Here is a 20,668-nt window from a genome sequence, read left to right on the forward strand (position 1 = left end):
CCCAAGGATGGGAGAGCCTGCTTTATGCACTTTGAGAAAAAACATTAAAGTACCGTTAAAATACAATTTCAAGAATAGAGTTTCAATTTAGGAAATTGTGGGTTCGACTTTATTCCCGACATTTTGACTTTTGTTTTCAAAGTCTGTAATAATAATAGATCTCTTCCTCCTCTCATGAATGTATTCCTCCTGTCTGACCTTTATCCTCTTCAGTAACTGAATTAAATCACAGGATTCAACAGTGTGTTGCTTTAGGTTCTTATTTAACGATCTTTGTTTCTGTCGTTTTCTTCCAGGTGGGTCGGTTCTTTGGCGAAGTGGACGGCTCCGTCATGGCGTCACTGATCAAAATGGGAATGTATAGAAAGTAAGATTAAAGGATATAACTGTTTAGGTTCTCAGTCACTCAGGTCATAATAGATTCAAAGCTGGATCCACAGCAAACTGGACTGGTTTTAGATCTTTGAATAATTTGATGCATTTGAAATAATTTTGACTCTTTGCTGTTCAAAATGAGCCTCATATCAACTTCAAAGTCAAACTGCTCTTTACTCTAATGTATGAGGAGTAATGATAATCTAACACAAACTGAGTCAAACATCACAGGAGATATTTAACAGCGTTCATTTAACCACGCTCAGTGTGTTCGTCTCCGTCCTTCAACCTGCTGACGTGACCGTTCTGCTCGTTCTTCTCTCAAATAATCTGTTTGTGTTTCTCGTCTTTCTTTGCAGAGTGTCGTTGTTTGACTACCAGGCGATGTGTAAGAACAGTCATCATCACGCCAACAGCGCCCGCCCTCTGCTCAGCGTGAGTCTCTGAACACAAACACAAACACAGTAATGAAACTTCTGTCAGGTACAGCTTCAGGTTTAAGCTTCTTTAAATCATCATTAAAGCAACAATATGTCACTTTGACACCTTAAAACAGTCGCTTCAAAAGTCGTCTCTCCTCGTCGAGCTTCAAGTTAGCTTCATAAGTTTGGAACCTCACAAACTGATCTCAACTAGCAGGTAATAAATTAGCCTCTCTTATGTAGACATTTAGCCACGGCCTATAGTCGTCATGGTAACAGCTGAATCCACATACACATGCTAACAGTTAGCTAACAACAGGCTGAAGATGCTAGCAGAGTCAGATTTGATCTAAATCTGGTGATACAACTGAACCTCGTCAGTTGACCTGGTTCTTTATCTTCTCACAATTGTCCAGAAATGTCTTAGAGGGCGAGGCGCTAACAGCACTGTGTGTGTAAAGAGACCTTCAGTGGGCGCCAAAGAGCGCCAAACCAAATTCCTACATATTGTTGCTTTAATGTCGTCACTGTAAGTTGAGATGCATCAAATCAAAACTTTTTTTTTGTCTCTACATCACCTATAGATATATACTTATAATAAATGTTGTCTTCTTTTTTTTTGCAGCCGTTTTATGGCATCGCGGCGTTACTGAGATGGCTCTTCACCAACGCTCTGATGTGAGTTTTGCCTGATTTTCTTTGACAAATTTTACAGACATTAAATCATCATTAAAGTAAAGTGAGCACAAACATGAGTCTGTGGAGTTACAGAAAATAAAAGACCGTGTGGACGAGTTAAAGCTACAAAAAAACAAACATGTCTGTCTGAATCCAGCTCAGGTGTGTGTGTGTGTGTGTGTGTGTGTGTGTGTGTGTGTGTGTGTGTGTGTGTGTGTGTCTCTTTAATGAGGTGTGTCTGTGTCTCCCGTCAGGTTCCTGCTGGACTTTAACCTCTGTGGTCTCTGGCACTCTGATTATTTTGTGGACGGTAAGAAGTTCTGATGGTCATCCAGCCTCTGCTGCACTTTGTATAAACCGCTAATTAGCATGAGTTAGCATGAGTTAGCATGCTAAGAGGGGAGCTAAGTGGTTAAAATGGGTTCATACGTAAAGACGTGATTATATAAGGAGGGTCTTCAGACAGCCGGTGTGTTTGTGATCATCGTGTCATCACTGCTTTATGTCTCATTCTCAAACATTCTGTTTCACAATGGGGGCTTCACATTCATCATCATCATCATCATCATCATCATCATCATCATCATCACCATCATCACCACCGCCCCGTGTCTTCACTGTGATCCATCTCCACCCATTCAGCCAAGGCTGGATATCACACCTGTGAGTACATCATGTGTGTGCGTGTGTGTGTGTGTTAGATATAATGTTCACATTTTAAACTTTTGATGAATTTAAATTAAAATAAGAAGTGTAACCGTGTGTTTGTTTGTGATTGTGTGTGTGTTTGTTTGTGATTGTGTGTGTGTGTGTGTGTGTGTGTCTCAGCTCACAAACAGAAGAAGGTGGATGCTCTGCAGCCGTGCGACACGGCGTACCCCGGCTTCATGTATGACTCATCGGTCAAAGAAGCAAACAGCCTCATCAAGTGTGGACGCTGCCAGAAGTACGACACACACACACACACACACATATATACACACACACACACACATACATACATACACACACACACACACACACATACATACACACACACACACACACACACACAGGTAATCAAATACTACTATGTAAACTTTGTTCTTAAGCGGCCATGAGGACTTAAAAAAACTCACTCACACTCGTGTGTGTGTGTGTGTGTGTGTGTGTGTTTCAGGATGTTCGTGGTGCAGCAGATTCCTGAGAGTAACTTGGTGTTGGTCGTCACTCAGGCCGACTGCGACTGTTCCCGTCAGTACGGCCCGATCCTGCTGGAGCCCAAAGAGATCAAATATATCCTTTTGTTTACGCTCACTGAAACAAAACAACAACGCTGCCCCCTGCTGGATGAAACAACAATCACACTTTAGCTTTACTTTTTGTTTCTTTACAAACAGATCGTCAGTGTCCCGTGGCGATGTGATGCACTACTGTATGTACGTGGTTATTTCCTGCTTACAGACCGTGGAGCTGACTCTGTATGGAGAGTCTCCTCCTCGGTCTGCAGAGCTAACGTGAGCTGCACCCGGGTCTCGGGGGGTCTCTGGGGGTCTCTGGGGTCTGCGCTCTCTGACAGCGTGTCGTTGTTGAGCTCGGTGCTTCGTTCTTGTGAGAGAAGTTTTCCTTCCTGCACTCGGACTCCAAATCACTACTTCATTATGAAGCTGAGTGATCCTCTTCCTGTGTTTGTTTACAACACGCGGCGTCCTTTCTCCCAGGATGCATCAATGCTGACGTTGGTGTAAGTTTCACATAAAGTAACGAGTAAAGTGATCTTTAAATGTCTAACCGTCAGAGCTTCAGAACGTCGATTGTCTGAAGTCCTCAGTGTGGTGTTTTCCTTGACGGCCGTGAACATAACGCCACGGTGAAGTGCAACAGGATGAAGTCTCAGAAGGTGCGACGGCGTCCGGAGTCCTGCCACTCGTACCACCCAAAGGTGAGTTCTCTCTCTCTCTCGCTCAGAAGCGTCCAATCACGAGATCGTCAGGTTTGGATCCAACGGGACAATAGAAACATGAAGACGATGTTAGCGATACAATCAGCGGATTCTCAACAGCCGTCTTTGGTTTATAAAATATTAATTACAAAATAAAAGCCGTCATATAAATTAATTTGTGTCGTTTTAAAAACACTAATATTTTGAAATTCTCCGACAGGAAAACGCAAAAGAGTGCGGCGGAGCGGCGGCCATCTTTCTTTCCTTTTCTCTCTTCTTCTCCTCCATGCTCGTCTCGTCTCTCCTCCACTGCTGGACGTAAAACCAAAACCGTCCAATCAGGACGCTCCAAGCGGCGGGGACTTGAAGCAGGAAACTTGAGGAGGAGGAGCCAAAAGGAGAGCGAACAGGACGCTCAGATTTTTTTTTTTCCTGCCGTTCAGATGAGTTTCATCTCGCTCTGCAGAGAGGATCAAAGGGCTATCAGACTTTAATTCTTCTTATTATTATTTTCTACTTGAATGTCGTTTTTTTATCTTCTTTCTGACACAAACTGAAACAGGAAGAAGACTTTTTGAAGTCGCTGGAGGAGGAACAAGACTCTGACGGACGTAAACGCGGCAGCTTGTGGAGAAACGTTGCCGTCACACGCGCAGAATGTAGCGACTTTTTGATACAGAAGTGATGTATAAATGTTGAGTTTTTCGTTCAGTTGATTTTTCCTCAGAGTGTGGGGGGGTCCACACTCTGAGGATCTAATCTTTTTTGAGGGCTCAAAAGAAGATACAGCGGCCAAAAGTGAAAGCACCCGAGTCAGGACGTGCTGCAGCGTCTGCGTCAGCTGTGAGTTGAAGTCTGGATTCTCATTAGGATTTAAAATAAATGTGAAGAAGCAGCGTCATCCTCAGATCATGTTTCAGATCTGTGGTCGACGGTTTGGATGGATTTCCACCACATGGGACTTTTGTCTCTGGACCGGGACCCTTTGGAGGAACTCGCTCAGCGCTTGTCCAGCGAGATTTTTCCATGAAATCAAAAACTTTTAGAGAGAGGCGGTCGGTGCTGAAGACTTTTTTAATGAGCGTGTGTTCACAGCATTCCCGAGCCAACACGATTAAAAACTTAAACATCAAACCTGTTTACCTCTTTGTTTATTGGTGGACACCACACACCTGCTGTTTGAAGTAACGATTCCACAGACACGAGATCTCACAGATCTCTGCAGCTGGCCGACTGTTAAAGGTAAATGTAACATTACTGCACTTCACATGTGAGGTCACAGGAGGGAGGAGCTTCAGCAGAAAAAAACACTTAAAATATTTAGTTTATGGGGCGCCTGTATCCTAGTGGTTAGTTTGCACGCCCTTTGTACGGAGACGACAGTCCTTCAAGCGGACGACCTGTGTTCAAATCCGACCTGTGGCTCCTTCCGTGCATGTCCTACCCCACTCTCTCTGCCTGATTACTGACTCTATCCACCGTCCTATCTTTAAAAAAAAATGGCATAAAAAGCTACAAAAATAAATTGTTAAAAAATAAATATGTTCAGGAGGATTCAACTGATCTGTTAATTTTTCTGTAATTGGTCGTAAAAACATCAAATCAGTGAAGCAGCGCTCGAAGCATCACTAAGGTTTATTCACACAAAAAACGTCCTGCAGGTTCAGAGTCAGAGCAGATGTACTGAAGTTAAAGCGAGGACGCCCCCTGCTGGACAACTCAAACAATGATGACACTGCTTTAAAAAATAAATAAATCCTTGTATATACACTTTAACATTTGATCGTCATGACATCAGTCAATGTCTCCAGCAAAGAGTCTGAAATCTTAACACCATGATAGATTTGTCACGTGAGCTTTTTTATTCTTAATATAATTTCAGAAAAAATTAAAAGTCTGAGTCAGCAGCTTTCTCCTTCAAAATAAATAATACAGACTTTTTCCTAAAGTAAAGCTGCTCCATCGTCCCTTCTGGGCCTCCATACATGTGTGGTGACTGTGTCTGCAGAGACTCTGTCCTCTGACTGGATTTTACTGTTCTGGTTGACTCGGGACGTTTCTGGGTGGGGAGCTGGTGTGTTTCCTCCAGCCAATGAGAGGGCAGCAGGTGAGTTTAGGAGTGGGTACGATTCAGAGATCGGACGAGGACGTAGCTGCAAAGAAGAGATATAATCAGAGTGAGGAGAAACACCAAGGGGATAAAGCTCTTTCTAAAACGAGGGTGAACCTTGTGTTGTCTTTTACTCGTGGACGTGGAGTTGGTCTACTTCCTGTTGGACAGGCAGCTGACAAACACTAGCGGTTAGCTTGTGCTAGCGTGTGTTAGCTTGCAGTGTAGCTACAAGCAGTAAACATACACACTACATCCTGCAGGGGGCAATGAGCCCAGGAAGGGGGGGGGGCAGTTTGAATGTTTATATTTCTACTGACTCTACCTTTGGGGTCTTCACATTTAGTGAAAGTGTAAGAAAAGGAGTAAACGGTTTGATGTCTAAATGACTTAAAAACAAGTGTTTGCATTTTCCCTGATTTTTATTGAGTTACACACTGGCTACACATCATGGGGAATCTGAGGTCAGATAACGATTACATTTCACACACTGGACTGTTTTAGTTCATTTAGTTTCTAAATGTTCAAATTTAATCAGCCGTCAGTCAGAAGAGCTCAAACTAAAACTTTTTTAAATGAGGACTTTAAATGTGACTATTTCTCACCGTTATTTCTGACCTTTATAAAAACCCTCATCCTGCTTCTCTGGAGGTCGCTCATGCTTTAAGTTTTATGACTTACGAAGAGAAACTGATGTTTTTTAAAGACAGAATCTCCGCTGTAATCAAGAGAAATGATCATCCAGTGCAACAGTCTCAAGTCTTTGATTTTTTTAATCATCCTGTAAATATGAAAGCTGATTGGAAGAAACGTTGAATTCACTGAAGACATAAAAAAACTAAACTTTGACTTCTGTGTTGAAGAAGTTTTAAATAAAAATCCATCAGAGAGAAAATTAAACCTTCTCCTGTCACATCATGAAGTGAAGATGTAGCTGCTTTAAGATGGGTTAAAGGAGGTCAGAGTTCATGAGTTAACCACGATTAATTCAGGTCTGAAATAATTTTTTTTGAACCAGCTGTAAAAACAGGCTTTTTTGAACGGGTGTGTATGTGACTTCCTGTGTTCCTGCAGCCAGCCTCTAGTGGACACTAGAGGAACTGCAGGATTTTACACTTCCACATTGGCTTCATCTTTCAACACTAGAGGTTACTGCTTGAGTGAAGCATGCTCAGGCACACTACTGATTGTCTCATCTAGTGTGAGTGCGCCCTGAGACAGTACAAAACTTCAAAATAAAAGTGTGATTAAAGACGTGATTAATTAATCCTCAGACAGCAGCAGTTATTACACAAACAGTTTACAGTTTTTTTTTTTACAGCATCAGTGTGTTTATAGGAAAGAAATCAACGCCGGGGGAAATCTCAATCGCTCAGTTTTTTACAGTGAATCCAAGAAAAAAAAACATCAGCAGTAACTTTACAGAAATCAAAAATCACTTCAAAATATTTAAATCTGATAAAAATGTGACGGCTCCGCTCCAAAAAAGTTCTTCAGTTTGTCTTCCCGTCGAGTCTTCAGTCAAAGAGCGAAAAACTTAATTTCTATAGATAATAAATAAAAAGACAAATCAGTCTGTCGACACGCTGACGGGACGTGTGCATCGTTTACACACTGACACATGAATCAGTCGATGTTGGTCTCCTGTTGAAGGCAGCTTTGAGGATCCTTAAACGTTCTTCTTGGTGCAGAGCCGGGCGGGTCTCACTTCTCATCAAACACATTAAACGCACTGTCTCTTTAAATAAAATCTCTCTTTAACTTCTCGACTCCCACTTCTTCTCGTCTGAACGTTGAAGCTTTCAAACACTTGGAAACCCCAGTAATCAGTAATCTGTGTTTTTTTGTTTCTGATGTGCTGGTGGAGATTAAACCGGAGCTAAAGATATTTAAACTTGAGTTCATCCGGTTGACACAAAGACGATTTCAAACGACCGACAGGCTCAGACTGATCTTCTACTTCAGTGACGTCAAATCACAGTTTGGGATACCACATGTTTCTGAAGGTCCAGCGCGACTTTAATACAGTCATACCTGCCGGGCTTAACAAGAGTTTAAAGTTACAGAAGTTTATGTGAACGTTTCAACTTGATCTGGACCAAGTTATTTATCTCAAACTCAAACTTTACAACGTATGTGTGCGATGATGACACGGACAGTGTGCTGGAGTCTGTCTGCAATTTCTGTTCATGAAGGGCGTTTTCACATGAGGCGCCATCGTTTCATATCGTCCCCGAGCGCGATTCCTCCCCTCTCCCCCCGCTGGTCTGCATTCACATTAATTACATCGCTCTGTACTCTTCTGTATGTACACAGTCCGATCCAGCAGAGGGCAGTATGCACATAGTTGGTTCTGCAAATCTGCCAAGAAGCAGAAAGAAGTAACCATGGCAACCACTCACAGACTGGAGTGCATCCTGCTAACTGTGGATGTTTTTGTTATTTCTAAAAAACCAACAATGACCCCTCTTTCTACTTCCAAATCTACTATGCAGCTCAGAGGATGGAACAGGCCCCCTGCTGAGCGGCTACGACGGTTTTTGAAGCGACAGGAGCCTTCCGAGTACACATCAATCATGGCCGAGACCACCTCCTCTACCGTTTGTGTAATCGCTGATCAAATGAGCCGGACTTTGGGGTCAAGCGTACTCGGATCCGGCCCCGGGTCCCTAATGTGAAAGCACTTTTAGTGAAACAATCTGAGCCTGTCGGTGTCAAAAACAACTTTTAGAGGACGCCTCAAAGAAAGAGTCACAGCCGGTTTCACTGCTGCCGGCTGTGTGCTCAAGTCGTCCAAATATGTGAATACAAAAAATTGTGTGTTTGAAGATGTGAAGGAGGAGGAGTTGTATGAACCTGAGCAGTTATTGCTGTAAAGTCTTATTGAGCCTTTTTAACCGAGCGTACAGAAGAATAAAGAACAAGCTGATTTACTAACGTGAGGAAGGTGTTTCTGAAACATCCCCAGGCTCTCTGAAAACGCAGCTCTGTCTGCTCCGTCTCTACATGGCCTGCTGTTTTTCCTGAGTCTGGGTCGTCGCCTCCTCCTCTCCTCTCTCCTGGTTCCAGTCTTTGAGGCCCTCAGGCAGACTCGTGTCCTCCTCAAAGCTCCCCGTCCCCTCCACGAACTCCTCGTACGTCGACTTCTCCTCGAACGGCCGCGGGCCCAGAAGCTCCAACATGTCCGCCTTGTCCAGGACCTCTTTCATCAGGAGACGCTGCCCCACCTGAGGAGGAAACCAAGGGATCAGTGTGGGGGGTTTCAACAAAAATCTCTGCTATACACATTCATACACCGGCGCCGAAGCAGCGGGAGCAACTTGCGGTTAAGCGTCTTGTCCGAGGACACATGGGACACGTGGCTGCACCCGCCCCCTCATCTTTCTATTTCCGCAGCGGAACGTTCACTCGATGTTTCTCACCATCTCCACCAGCTCCCTCTTCTCCTCGATCAGCTGCATGGTCCTCTGGTACGCTCGGTCCACCAGCTCCCTGACCTCCTCGTCGATCAGCTCCGCCGTGGCCTCGCTGTACGGCTTCTCCATCACCATCTCGCCCTGCCGGGGCAGATCGAATGACAACTGCCCCACCTTCTCGCTCATCCCAAACTGCACCACCTGAGGGAGGAAGAGGAGGGGCTTAAGATCGAGGAAAGACAGCGACTCTCTTTTTGCTTAATAAGACAGATTCTGGAGGTGTGTGTGGGCGCACGTGTGTGTGTGTGTGTGTGTGTGTGTGTGTGTGTACCTGGGCGTAGGCCGACTGTGTGACCTTCTTCAGGTCGTCCTGAGCTCCGGTGGTGATCCTGCCAAAGAAGGTGTGCTCGGCCACGCGGCCCCCGAGCATCATACACATCCTGTCGAACAGCTGCTCTCTGCTGTACAGGTACTGCTCTCTGGGCAGGTACTGAGCGTAGCCCAGACCTTTACCCCGCGGGATGATCGACACCTGCACACAGGAAGGGGGTTACATTTAGTCAGCAGCTTTTTCCTAAACAATAAAATATAGACAACACAGCAGCCAGTATGTCCTCCTTCTAACTTTAGATTCTGGTCCTGAATGCTCTGGATTTGTTTGGACCAGAGAAGGTAGGCGGTTTTAAGACACCCCCACTCAGTTTGTCAGATGAGAGCAGTTATTAGGTCAAACCAACAGGTGTTGCAGTGATGGAAGCGGGCAAGAGAAGTGGTTCAGATAGAAGTGATTGTACCCGACCTAAAAAGCCTCTGCATGTTTCTAATAAGCTCCACGAGCAGAAATGTGCTCAAACTAGGATCAATATTGGAGATGCTTTTGAAAAATGGAGAGAGGTTAGAACACAGAAAGGTTTACAGACTGACTCAGAGCTGGATAAACACTGAAGCTTCAGTGTCCACCACATGGCAACCTGCGTGAGCATCGACTCTAGAGAGGAGGGGGCGGGAGGAGAGACAGCTCTCTACAATGTTTAGAAATTGCAGTACCCATTTTAAACACTAGGTGTCACAGTTACATACTGCTCCTTTAAATTACTTCTAAAGCGTCTGTTTCTGCCAGATGTCTTTCTGTTTTATGTTGCTAATCTGTTCAAACTAAAATCTGTCTTGTTGCTTAAAATTAAACTGACAACAGACTTCGTACGTCTCAAAGTTTCAAACTGAACTCTGTGATGTGTACGATTATGTTGCAGCAGATAGAAGTCGTACTTTCAGCAGCGGGTCGGCGTGCTGCAGGAACCAGCCCACGATGGCGTGACCCGCCTCGTGATAGGCCACCGTCTTCTTCTCTGTGGGCTGCAGGACCTGAGTCTTCTTCTCCAGACCTGAAACACAAAACATAGACTGTGAATATTAAAGGACATCACCTGTCTGTTCCTGCAAGGGGCGCTGGAGTCCCATCGAAGGCGGTCTTCATGCTGGAAATGCTGTCTCAGTCTAACTTTCAGTCAACCTAACGACAGACTGAGAGCTGGAGCTGAGGCGGGTTTTAAGCCTCCTGACAAACCATTACACCGCACCCACCTGTCAATCAGGTCAGCTACACGCCTTATTGTGAATAACTCTTATCCTTCATCAAATCAAAACTGATGAGTCATCAAAACATTCACCCCCCGTACAGTGTGTGTCGATCGAGACATGAGCTAATCAGACCTGTTTGTTTTTTTGAACCAGGCTGTAAACATGTTAATCTCTGCTGTAAAAACAGGCTTTTTAGAATGGGTGTGTATGTGACTTCCTGTGCTTCTGCAGCCAGCCTCTAGTGGACACTCGAGGAACTGCAGGATTTTACACTTCAGCATCGTTGTTAATATTCTGCAGAGTGAAATTACAGATTCTGAGACACGCTGAACGTTGCTTTTTGAACACCGCCTACCTCCAATGACCCGGTCGATGGCCTGTTCAAAGTGTTTGGCGTTGACGGACGAGTCCAGGTGTCGGGCGGCGATCAGCGCCGCCTCGTTGCAGACGTTGGCGATGTCGGCTCCTGAGTCATTCAGAGAAATAAAAATCAATCAACAAACACGCACGGGGCGTTGAATCTCAACACACACGGCTTCACTAACTTGATCTTAATATTTCTGCGTATTTATCAAGCGGAGAGCGAACCTGAGGAAGCGCCGGGGGAAACGTTGTTGTTCACTCCAATGTTTTATGAGCGTTTTAAAGTCTTTAAAGAACTTTAAAGTCGATCAAATGATCCTGGTGTGTGCTGGATCACTCTGATCTCTAGATATTCCCGCCTTTAACAAACTTTAACTTAAATCTTAAATCGCTGCATTCTAAACAGAACGTGTAGATGAAGCGTACCGGTGAATCCTGGTGTGGCGGCGGCCATCTTCCTGGCGAGGACATCTTTGTCCATGAGGGGATCCAGTTTGATCGGCCTCAGGTGGACTTTAAAGATGGATGCTCGGCCTTTGATGTCTGGAGGACCTGAGAGGAGACAGTCATGTTCCTTTAAACATTTACTTTACCGCATGACTCGGACATTTTCATGTGCTCGTTATTCCAAAATAAACATAAAAATCTGTGATAGCGTTTTCTAAGACTTGAGTATCCCTGTTTATATCTGGTTTTTAGAGTTTGTGTACATAAACATCACATCCTGATTTCAGAAACCTTATCAAGATGTTTAGAAACCCGATTTTGCTACCTAGAAAACTCCACAGGCTAACAGGCTACTGTGGCATGTTTCCGCCTTACACCGGGTTTCTGACATCTGCCGACAACCTGCACAGGCAGTGACGCATCAGCAAAACAAACATGGCTGCCAGCATTGAGGTCGCTTACTTCTGGAGCGACACCAGTCACAGGTGAGGGAATGATTGACATTTGCTGTCGCTCTCTTCTCCCAGAAATGAAGGGGAGACGTTTTTTCTTTCTTCCGATTGGCTCGTTCTTAAAGTCCCTCGAACGTTGACTGAACTCGCTAAATCTGATTTTTTTTTTTGATGCCTTTAAACTCGGAGATCGGAGTTCTTCCCTCTCTTGCAGAGTTGAGCATTTTGATTTCTACTTGGAAATGAGGGAATCCTAAATGTCCTTTTCTAGAATGAATAAAGGTTTGAATTCAATTTGGCCTCCTGCATTTCTCTCACTTCATCACTTGTTTACTAGATTTGATTTTCAGATTTTTTAAATAACTCAAAGAAATCAAACCCCGCTGACTCAGTGTGACTCGAATGATAATTATAAGTCATTAGTTTTCAGTTTTACCGATGTAGATCTGTCTGTCGAAGCGTCCCGGTCTCATCAGAGCCGGATCCAGGATGTCCGGTCTGTTCGTTCCAGCCAGGACCACCACGTTGGTAGCCGTGTTAAAACCTGAACATTAAAAAATAGAGTGTCAACATTGAAAGAGTGTTCAAGGACACATTTCTTTGGGGTGACGATAGAGAAGAGAATCACAATTTATGTTCAAGCCAAATTGTCAAGACGCACTTTAGTCCTGAGTGAAGACCAAACATGTCCCGGATCACAGATCTCTCCTATTCCCTCATTACCGTCTTTAAAGGAGCAGTATGTAACTCTGACCCCTAGTGTTTAAAATGGGTACTGCAGTCTAACTTCTAAACATTGTAGAGAGCTGTCTCCCCTCGCCCCCTCCTCTCTAGAGTTGATATTCACTCAGGTTGCCATGTGGTGGACACTGAAGCTTCAGTGTTTATCCAGCTCTGCATCGGTCTGTAAACCTTTCTGTGCTCTAACCTCTCTCCATTTTTCAAAAGCATCTCCAATATTGATCCTAGTTTGAGCACGTTTCTGCTCGTGGAGCTTATTAGAAACATGCAGAGGCTTTTTAGGTCAGGTACAATCACTTCTAGCTGAACCAGAGCTGGCTAAACACTGAAGCTTCATCGACTCTACAGAGGATGAGGCGTTTGTTTGTTTTTGGTCTTTAAATAAAAAAAGGAAAATGTTTGAAATAAAGACTTCAATCAAAAAAACATTCATCTCATACATACCGTCCATTTCGACCAGCAGCTGGTTCAGCGTGTTCTCCTGCTCGCTCTGACCCCCAAAGTTCCCCCCGCCTCTCTTTCTCCCCACGGCGTCGATCTCATCGATGAAGAGGATGCATGGCGCGTTCTTCCTCGCCATGGCGAACATGTCCCTCACCTGATGAGGACAAAGCAGAAACCATGCGTGCGTTTTCAGATGTAACTCGAGTACGTCTTTGCTTCATCAGTAGAGTCCAACTAAATGTTTTAACTGCTTTAAAATTAAGCTGATTGTTTTATTTAAATATATAACTAATGAACTTTAGGATTCTTCAGTTCTTTTACAGTATCGTGATGATCCTAAAAGTGTCCGACTTCTCAGATCAGCTAAAAACCCATAATTGATCAATAGAGAGGAAATCTGTAAAGTGACATAAACCGACACATAAGTATATATAAAACCTGGTCACACACTCACCCTGGCAGGACCGACGCCCACAAACATCTCCAGGAACTCGGAGCCGTTGACGGTGATGAACGGGACGTTGGCCTCGCCGGCCGTCGCCTTAGCCAGCAGAGTCTTTCCGGTCCCCGGAGGTCCTGACAGCACGGCGCCCTGAGAGACCACAGGACACAGTACAGTCATTTCACTGGAGTCATGTTTAGAGTTCTTCTTCAGGACCCTTCAGGTCTCGCTCCTGACTAATATCTGTACCTTGGGGATCTTGGCTCCGAGGTCCAGGTACTGCTGTGGGTTCTTCAGGAAGTTCACAAACTCGAGGATCTCCAGTTTGGCCTCCTCGCAGCCGGCCACGTCTTTGAACTTCACGTCGATGTTGTCCTTCATCATCTTGGCCGTGGATTCGCTCATGCTGAAGGGCCCGCCTCTCCCACCGCCGGCGCCTCCTCCCATTGGTCCTCTCCTCAGGGTGAGGAGCAGGAAGCTGATGAGGAGCAGGGTGGGGATCATGCTGAGCATGAAGGAGCTGAGGAGAGAGAGGAGGAGGGTTATTATCAGTGGGGGGGGGACAGGAGTTTAAATCGATGATGTTTGCATGTTAAACTCACCCGTCGCTCTCGGTGCTGTATACAACAGCAGGTCGGTGTGACGCCTCCAGACCCAGCTCCACGCTAGCCGCCTCCAGGTTCCTCTCAAAGGTGTCCACGCTGCCGATGTTGAACCAAACGTAGCTCTGAAGAAGGAGTGCACGATACCAGAGTTTTAACCTTTGATATGAAACTCGTAAAAATAAAATAAAATAAATACCATGGCAATAAAAACTGAAGTCATTGGCCAATTATCAGGTAATTTCTTGTTTTAAATTTAAAAGAAATTGCAGGAAAACTCCTTCACACCGTCTACATGAACAAGAACATTGGCAAAGTTTTGGTAATAAATTCATGATGTCAGTCAGGGTCAAATACTGAGTAGCATAGCGAGATGTGACAAATTTCCCTCAGAGATTAATAAAGGATATAAAAAAAAAAATCAAAATGTGTAGCTCAATACTCAGTGAAATCCCTCATTTCAATCTCTGCCTGAAACACTTCATTTTAGCTACTGTCTTTTTAAGACTCTCTCTCACCGCGTCGGCATCAGCTCCCGGCACCAGGATCACTCTGACGTACTGTTTGTTGACGACCTCTAACCGCTCCACCTGCAAGGAAATAATAAGAATAAACATTTTCATTTCATGAATTAAATGTACGATCATTAGCAGAGGGGTTATAGTTTTCTCCAGTCATGTTCGTTTTACTTTGTTCTGATGAATGTTGATCAGGTATTCTGTGATTTCTTCAAGTTTAAATTCTGCTCACCATTCCTCTGCCCACAAAGTGATGAACAAAGTCCTTCCAGCTGATCTCTCGGCCGTTGTCTCTGAAGTAAAAGTAGAGCAGAGCTGAACTGATTCCGGTCACGGTCAGCGCCAGGTAACGGAAATCCTTCTCGTCCCAGGGGAAGTCTCCCTGCAGGGCGCACACACACACACACACACACACACACATTAAGAACAAAGTTTGTCAAAGTTCTGCACAGCGAGTTCAAATATCAGGAATTGAAACACAGTCAAATAAATAAAACCAATAAAAGCATTTAAGAACGATCAACGCAATAAATGTGTAAATCTAGATGATCTATATCTACAGAAAGATTTAAGAAAGATATCGGCCGATATATCGTATCAGATTTTTTTTCTCCCTAATATCAATATCAATATCGGCCCCAAAAATCTCATAACAGAAATCAGACGTACCTTTTGCATTCGGCTCCACCAGTCTTTCCTCCTCCTCCTCCTCCTTTCTTCCCTCCACCTGATCTTCCTGCTCCTCCTCCTGCGCCTCCTTTTCCATCTGAAACTCACAGGATTTTTTAGATTATACATCTGCCTGAATTAAACATTAAACTGAGAACAAAGTCAACTCAACTCAACATCAACTTTATTTGTCTCCGAAGGGCGATTGGTTTTGCGGCAAGGCAGAACAAGACAGAAAAAAGACAAAAGAACATCCAAACAGCCAACAGGGCAAAATATAAGAAGCACTGAATAAAGCAGCCTTCAAGAAACAACCAAGATCCTTGACTGAGGCTCTAAGCAGCTTCCATTAAAATACAGAGTCAACATGAAATATAAACATGTCACTGTTTAATATACATCATGGTAACTCAACTCAGTCAAATACATAGTGAAACAAAACCACAATAAGATTAGACTGAACAGAAACTGACCAAAGAGACACAAACTGAGACACATCAACAACATCACTGAACAGCAAACTATCCCTCTCTTCTTGAACGTTTGGTTTCCTCACTTCATGAAATATTACAGTTTGTGTTTTTTTAAGTATCACTGCAGTTGTTTCTGATGAAGTCTAGAAGAAAAGTTATGAACGATTGAACTCGTCAGCCTGTTTGAAAATTGAGTCTGAACATTGAATTTATAAAAGATAAAGTTCTTCCTGAAAATGGACTTGGCTTTTCTTGGCTCTTTTTCAGATCGGCGTTTCAATCCTCGATATTTACGCCCCTGTGACATTTCCCCTTCAATCTGAATGTTGCAGTGTCGCCCCTCAGCTCTGTCTTCTGAGGTAGTTAAAAGAAGAGTTACAGAGGTGAGCAATTTCAGCGGAGCCAGCAGGGGAGCGCTGTGTGTGTTCATGTCTGACTGTGTGTGTATGTGGAGCTCCTGATGTGCCGTGCTTAAGCAACACCAAAAAAACCTCGCAGAATCGATATGAAAGAACAAAGACGTGACGATGGCAGAGCTTAATTACGGCAACAACAAAAAAAAGCAGAGTGAAAGGGGCTACAGACTTCTGACTACTCACAGCACGTTTTACGCTCCACACACTCCCCTCAGTGTCGCCCGTTTATGTCACCAGATTGTTGTTCATACATTTGTTTACTGGAGAGTGTCTGTGTCCATTTTCAAAGCTTCATAATTTTTCGTTTGCGGACAACTTATGTTCTTTTTTTACCTGCTTGACGGTAAACACAGCTTTCACCTTTTCTCACTCTCACCTTTGGGTTCAGTGGAGTAAAGCCGTCTCTGGGCCGTCTGAAATCTGCGACAGGAGAGGAGGTTCGCTGGAGTCCGTGAGACGTTCTGAAAAAGACACACAACGGAGATACAGTTAGTACACAACAACAACAACAACAACAACAACAACCAGAGAGGGTCTGCAGGGGAAAAACAGAACATGTGATGCCGCTGTGCTACGTGACGGCCTTCCAGACCGACAACAAGGTCTAGAAACACACACTGAAGGTAATTTGATGAAAAACTCCTGACCAGAGAACGCTTAGGTTATCAGATGTGTCTCGTCTCGAAGCAGAATATTGCACAGCTTGCCATTTTTGTTGTACAAGGTTAATTTATTTACTTAAATGTTTAAGACACCAGCATACAGCTTCAGGCATTAACACTGAAAACCACAAACCAGGTAAGAAATCTGGGTGTAGAGATGGACTCACACCTGACATTTAAAAGCCACATTAAAGGCCCTGACTCACCAAGCAGACTCAAAGAACTAGTGGCGACGAAGGCCGACTGTGGCGTCGCCTCAGGTCACCTCTTGACCAATGGCGCTTTTGCATGTAAGTGAGGGAGCGTGGCGTTTGAGGGAGCACCAGAGGGGAGGGGGTGCAGACGGAGCACTGAGGGAATGCTACTTTCAAAATCATGCTAGTTTAAAAAAATTACCAACCCTGCCTTTAAACTACAGCAACGACGCATTATGTGCAAATTTTGCGATGACCGCAGGAAAGTACTAAGGGTACTAAGGGTACCCCATCTGACAGAATTTACTCTCATTGCCCTGCTGGTTGGACGGCCCCCCAAAATGATTTTCTGCCTATATGGATGTTATTTTCTAAATGAAATTAATGCCGATTTAAAGAGTAGACCAAAGTAGATCAGATGGGATCAAATAGTGAGATTTTAAGAGTACATTCAGAAGACGAATCATTAAAATGAAGATTTTTGTAATGAGGTTTGGTATGTGGCCAGACTCTGCTTGATAGACAATCCTCCACACACACAGATTTCATCTTAAATGTAACTACAAACCTCACCTGAAGGGGACCATAGCTTACAGAGTCACTGACAGACTTCTTCGAAAACTGTTAACTTAACAATCCTCCACGTTTGCTTACCGGGACAGCGGAGCTCCGAAACCCGGCTGCGAAGAGCCGACTAGCAGTCACAGCGGAGAACCGAGCTCGGGCTGCTCCGGCCCGGCAGAGAGGCAGAGCGGCCTCCGAGAGAAGCCTCAGAAGCTGAGACATCCTCCCAGTGCCGTGTGCCCGGTCTCAAACTCCAAAACACGATGCTTTTTGTTTAATTTCCACTTATTGTTGAAGCTCCGAGTGTTATTCAATAAGAGCAACAGCATGAAATGTCAACGAGAGGATGATTTTAAGACCCGACGGGCTGTCTCTTCAGATTCCTGCTGGACGATGTTGTTCGGAAAAACAAATTAAATGACTTTTTCTTACAGATTTACGGTCAGCGACTGTCACTCATTGATAGAATCATATAAATTATTTTTTATTTAATGTGAAAGAACGAAATATATTAAAGAAATGTACAATTATTTAATTTAATTCAGGCATTCGAGAAGCCACTTGCGGGTCCTCACAACGCACCTTCGTTCTGATTGGCTGAGACAGAAACGCACTTTCTGTCATGTAAGATTTCATGTTACCAAAACATGGAGTGACTTTGCGTTTTCCACATGTTACTTAACATGACCGAATTACACAGTTAAACAAAATCATTTAATGTTAAAAGTATGAAACATTACCAATAAAACAAAGAGGAAACATTTTACAGGTTTAAAGATGAAAGTTACGTCACATTTAGGCTTCCATATTCTGTAACCTGCAGACAAACAATAACTCTGTGTTTGTTTACTGTTTTCTTTTAATTAAACGTATTTGTATTAATATTCTTTTTTCCTCCTGTTTTTACCTCATAATAATAATAATAATAATAACAATAATAATAATAACAACAATAATAATAATAATAATAATGATAATGATAATAATAATAATAACAATAATAATAATAATAATGATAATGATAATGATAATAATAACAATAATAATAATAATAACAACAATAATAATAATAACAATAATAATAATAATAACAATAATAATAATAATAATAATGAATTTGTCTGATAAAGCGTGTGAAAGGGGCGATATAAATAAACTTCCCTTGCATTAATATCAGTCTCACTGAGAAACCACATACATCAGAGGTTCATTTTATTTTTTCCCCAAAATAATAATTAAGTTTGCAGTATTAAGACAAGTGACAAAAAAGTGACATTAACATTTAAAAAATTTGCAGATTTTTCGATTCTAACGGGACAAAGAGAAAAGTCTGCGGTTACATCCATGATCATGATTACATTAAACGATAGATAAATAAAACAACACAAATTGTTGTCACAATCAAGTGTGTCTGCCACATGGCCACAAAGAGGACAAGTCCAAGCCCTCTCAGCTTCCTCTGTACGTGCTGTAGGAGAAGCGACTCATCAGCAGAGGGAGGTGGAACCTCTGCTCCCGGTCACTGATGGTAAACACAACCTGGAAACACACACACAGAAACACACAGGTCAGCATCACAAATATAAACGGACCTCTACAAAGTGTTTGGAATCATCATGAAGACAGTGTTTCTGATGAGGATTTTCAGATTTCAGGTGTTTGGCGACATCTTGTGGTTGTCACTGGTAACAGCTTCTATTCTACAGCTACCTGAAGCTCACCTCTACATAGGGGTAAAATGAGGTCTGACCCAGACTCTCCCAGTATGAACCCGTCTCAAAGCGCAGCTTGTACATGCCCGGGCTGAACGCTTCTCGGCCGATGAGTCCAGGGCAGCGGCCATCTTTGTTTGTTGTCCTAAAATCATAACACAGCAGATTTTCAGAACACACACCTTCCTCCCTCGTGGCGTCCTGTCAGCGTGAACACAGAGCTCAGAACAACAAACCCAGAGGGAGTTTGACTTCACTCTCTTTCTCAGGAGTCATTACTCCATGATATATATTTACATTTGGTATATTTTATTTAGCTTTGTAAATATTCTGAATGTTGCAAAACGATGGCCTTATTTCTAAAATCACATATTTTGATGTTATTGATTTTCCTCGCTAACATTGATGGATTTTGTCTGCAGGTCATTTCCCTACCCGACGCTCAGCATGTTCCAGATCATTAGCTGGGAGTCGAGTCGGTGCAGACTGAGGGCCATGCGGGCTGCAGGGATGCCGTCTCCGGTGTTCAGCACATGTGTGGTCAGAGGGCTGTACTTTGCGGCCGCCATCATCTGCTGGACAGGCGAGGAAAAGACAACTTTATTTAGTATTTATTAGGAGTTAGACACCTTCCCGGTGTTACGGTCTAAGTGAGTGACACGCCCCCTGCACACAAGATGATGATGTTTCAGTGACTTATGGTCTTGGTCTTGACTCGGTCTCGATCCGATTGGACACATTCCAATCTGCACATCTGCACATTGCACTTTGACACCCTGGACACTTTACACTGTTTACATTATTCTATATTTTATATTTTGTACATTCAAATAATTATTTTTTATTTTTTACATTATATTCTATTTTACTGTATATATGTGTATTAGTAATTTGAGTGTTTATTGCATGGCCTTGCGGAACAGTCCTTACATTTCACTGCACATCTGTATGAGCATGTGACAAATAAAAATCTTGAATCTTGAATCTTGATCCCTAAATGTCTTGGTCTTGTCTCGGTCTCTGCACGCTCTGGTCTCGAGTATGTCTTGGTCTCAGTTCCTGTGGTTTTAACTACAACACTATCTGTCCTTTCCAATAAAGGCAAAATTGTCAAAAAAATTTCTTATAATATATCTAAAAACACAAAACATTTGCTTATTTAACGAACATCTTAATCATGTCACTGAAAAAACTCTCCTTGTGACATTTGTTATTGAAGCAGTAAATCAAATCTCTGTGCTTCTCACTTCAACTTAGATACTTCATTAACACACACACACACACGCGCACACACACACTCACACACACACTCACTCACACACACACACACACACACACACACACACACACACACACACACACACACACACTCACACTCACTCTCACACACACACACACACACTCACTCACTCACACTCACTCACACACACACACACACACACACACACACACTCACTCACACTCAC

At 43.4% G+C, this 20,668-nt stretch overlaps 3 protein-coding genes and 1 long non-coding RNA gene across 5 annotated transcripts in view; 1 reads left to right on the top strand and 3 right to left on the bottom strand.

The window, feature by feature from the left end:
• The window catches only part of LOC132973572 (voltage-dependent calcium channel subunit alpha-2/delta-4-like), a 61,125-nt gene extending 57,015 nt beyond the window's left edge, over positions 1–4,110 (top strand). Inside the window, exons 32-40 of the mRNA XM_061037123.1 lie at positions 297–367; positions 735–810; positions 1,423–1,475; positions 1,730–1,785; positions 2,118–2,138; positions 2,304–2,421; positions 2,635–2,750; positions 3,314–3,396; positions 3,617–4,110. Of these exons, the coding sequence (XP_060893106.1) occupies positions 297–367; positions 735–810; positions 1,423–1,475; positions 1,730–1,785; positions 2,118–2,138; positions 2,304–2,421; positions 2,635–2,750; positions 3,314–3,396; positions 3,617–3,718 (696 nt within the window). The 3' untranslated portion in view covers positions 3,719–4,110. The remainder of the gene's footprint in view (positions 1–296; positions 368–734; positions 811–1,422; positions 1,476–1,729; positions 1,786–2,117; positions 2,139–2,303; positions 2,422–2,634; positions 2,751–3,313; positions 3,397–3,616) is intronic.
• The window catches only part of LOC132973573 (uncharacterized), a 226,488-nt gene that overhangs the window by 145,842 nt on the left and 59,978 nt on the right, over positions 1–20,668 (bottom strand). The window lies entirely within an intron of this gene.
• On the bottom strand, positions 6,262–17,855 carry LOC132973542 (AFG3-like protein 1). The gene is given in 17 exon segments (XM_061037072.1): positions 6,262–8,733; positions 8,929–9,123; positions 9,254–9,454; positions 10,192–10,307; positions 10,859–10,969; positions 11,293–11,418; positions 12,202–12,309; positions 12,951–13,104; positions 13,405–13,542; positions 13,642–13,912; positions 13,995–14,119; positions 14,513–14,584; positions 14,745–14,894; positions 15,182–15,204; positions 15,207–15,278; positions 16,447–16,531; positions 17,581–17,855. Coding segments are annotated over 17 exon segments (2,304 nt in total). The 5' UTR covers positions 17,713–17,855; the 3' UTR covers positions 6,262–8,508.
• LOC132973571 (5-hydroxyisourate hydrolase-like) overlaps positions 18,686–20,668 on the bottom strand; it is a 2,953-nt gene continuing 970 nt past the window's right edge. Inside the window, exons 2-4 of one of the 2 annotated variants that reach the window (XM_061037122.1) lie at positions 19,638–19,774; positions 19,212–19,347; positions 18,686–19,029 (exon numbers count right to left, since the gene is read on the bottom strand). In XM_061037122.1, the coding sequence (XP_060893105.1) occupies positions 18,940–19,029; positions 19,212–19,347; positions 19,638–19,774 (363 nt within the window). In that variant the 3' untranslated portion in view covers positions 18,686–18,939. Of the gene's footprint in view, positions 19,030–19,211; positions 19,348–19,637; positions 19,778–20,668 lie in introns of both variants that reach the window. The other variant, XM_061037121.1, reaches the window with a different exon arrangement.

Source organism: Labrus mixtus, chromosome 4 (genome assembly GCF_963584025.1).
Source record: "Labrus mixtus chromosome 4, fLabMix1.1, whole genome shotgun sequence".
Classification (NCBI taxonomy): domain Eukaryota; kingdom Metazoa; phylum Chordata; class Actinopteri; order Labriformes; family Labridae; genus Labrus; species Labrus mixtus.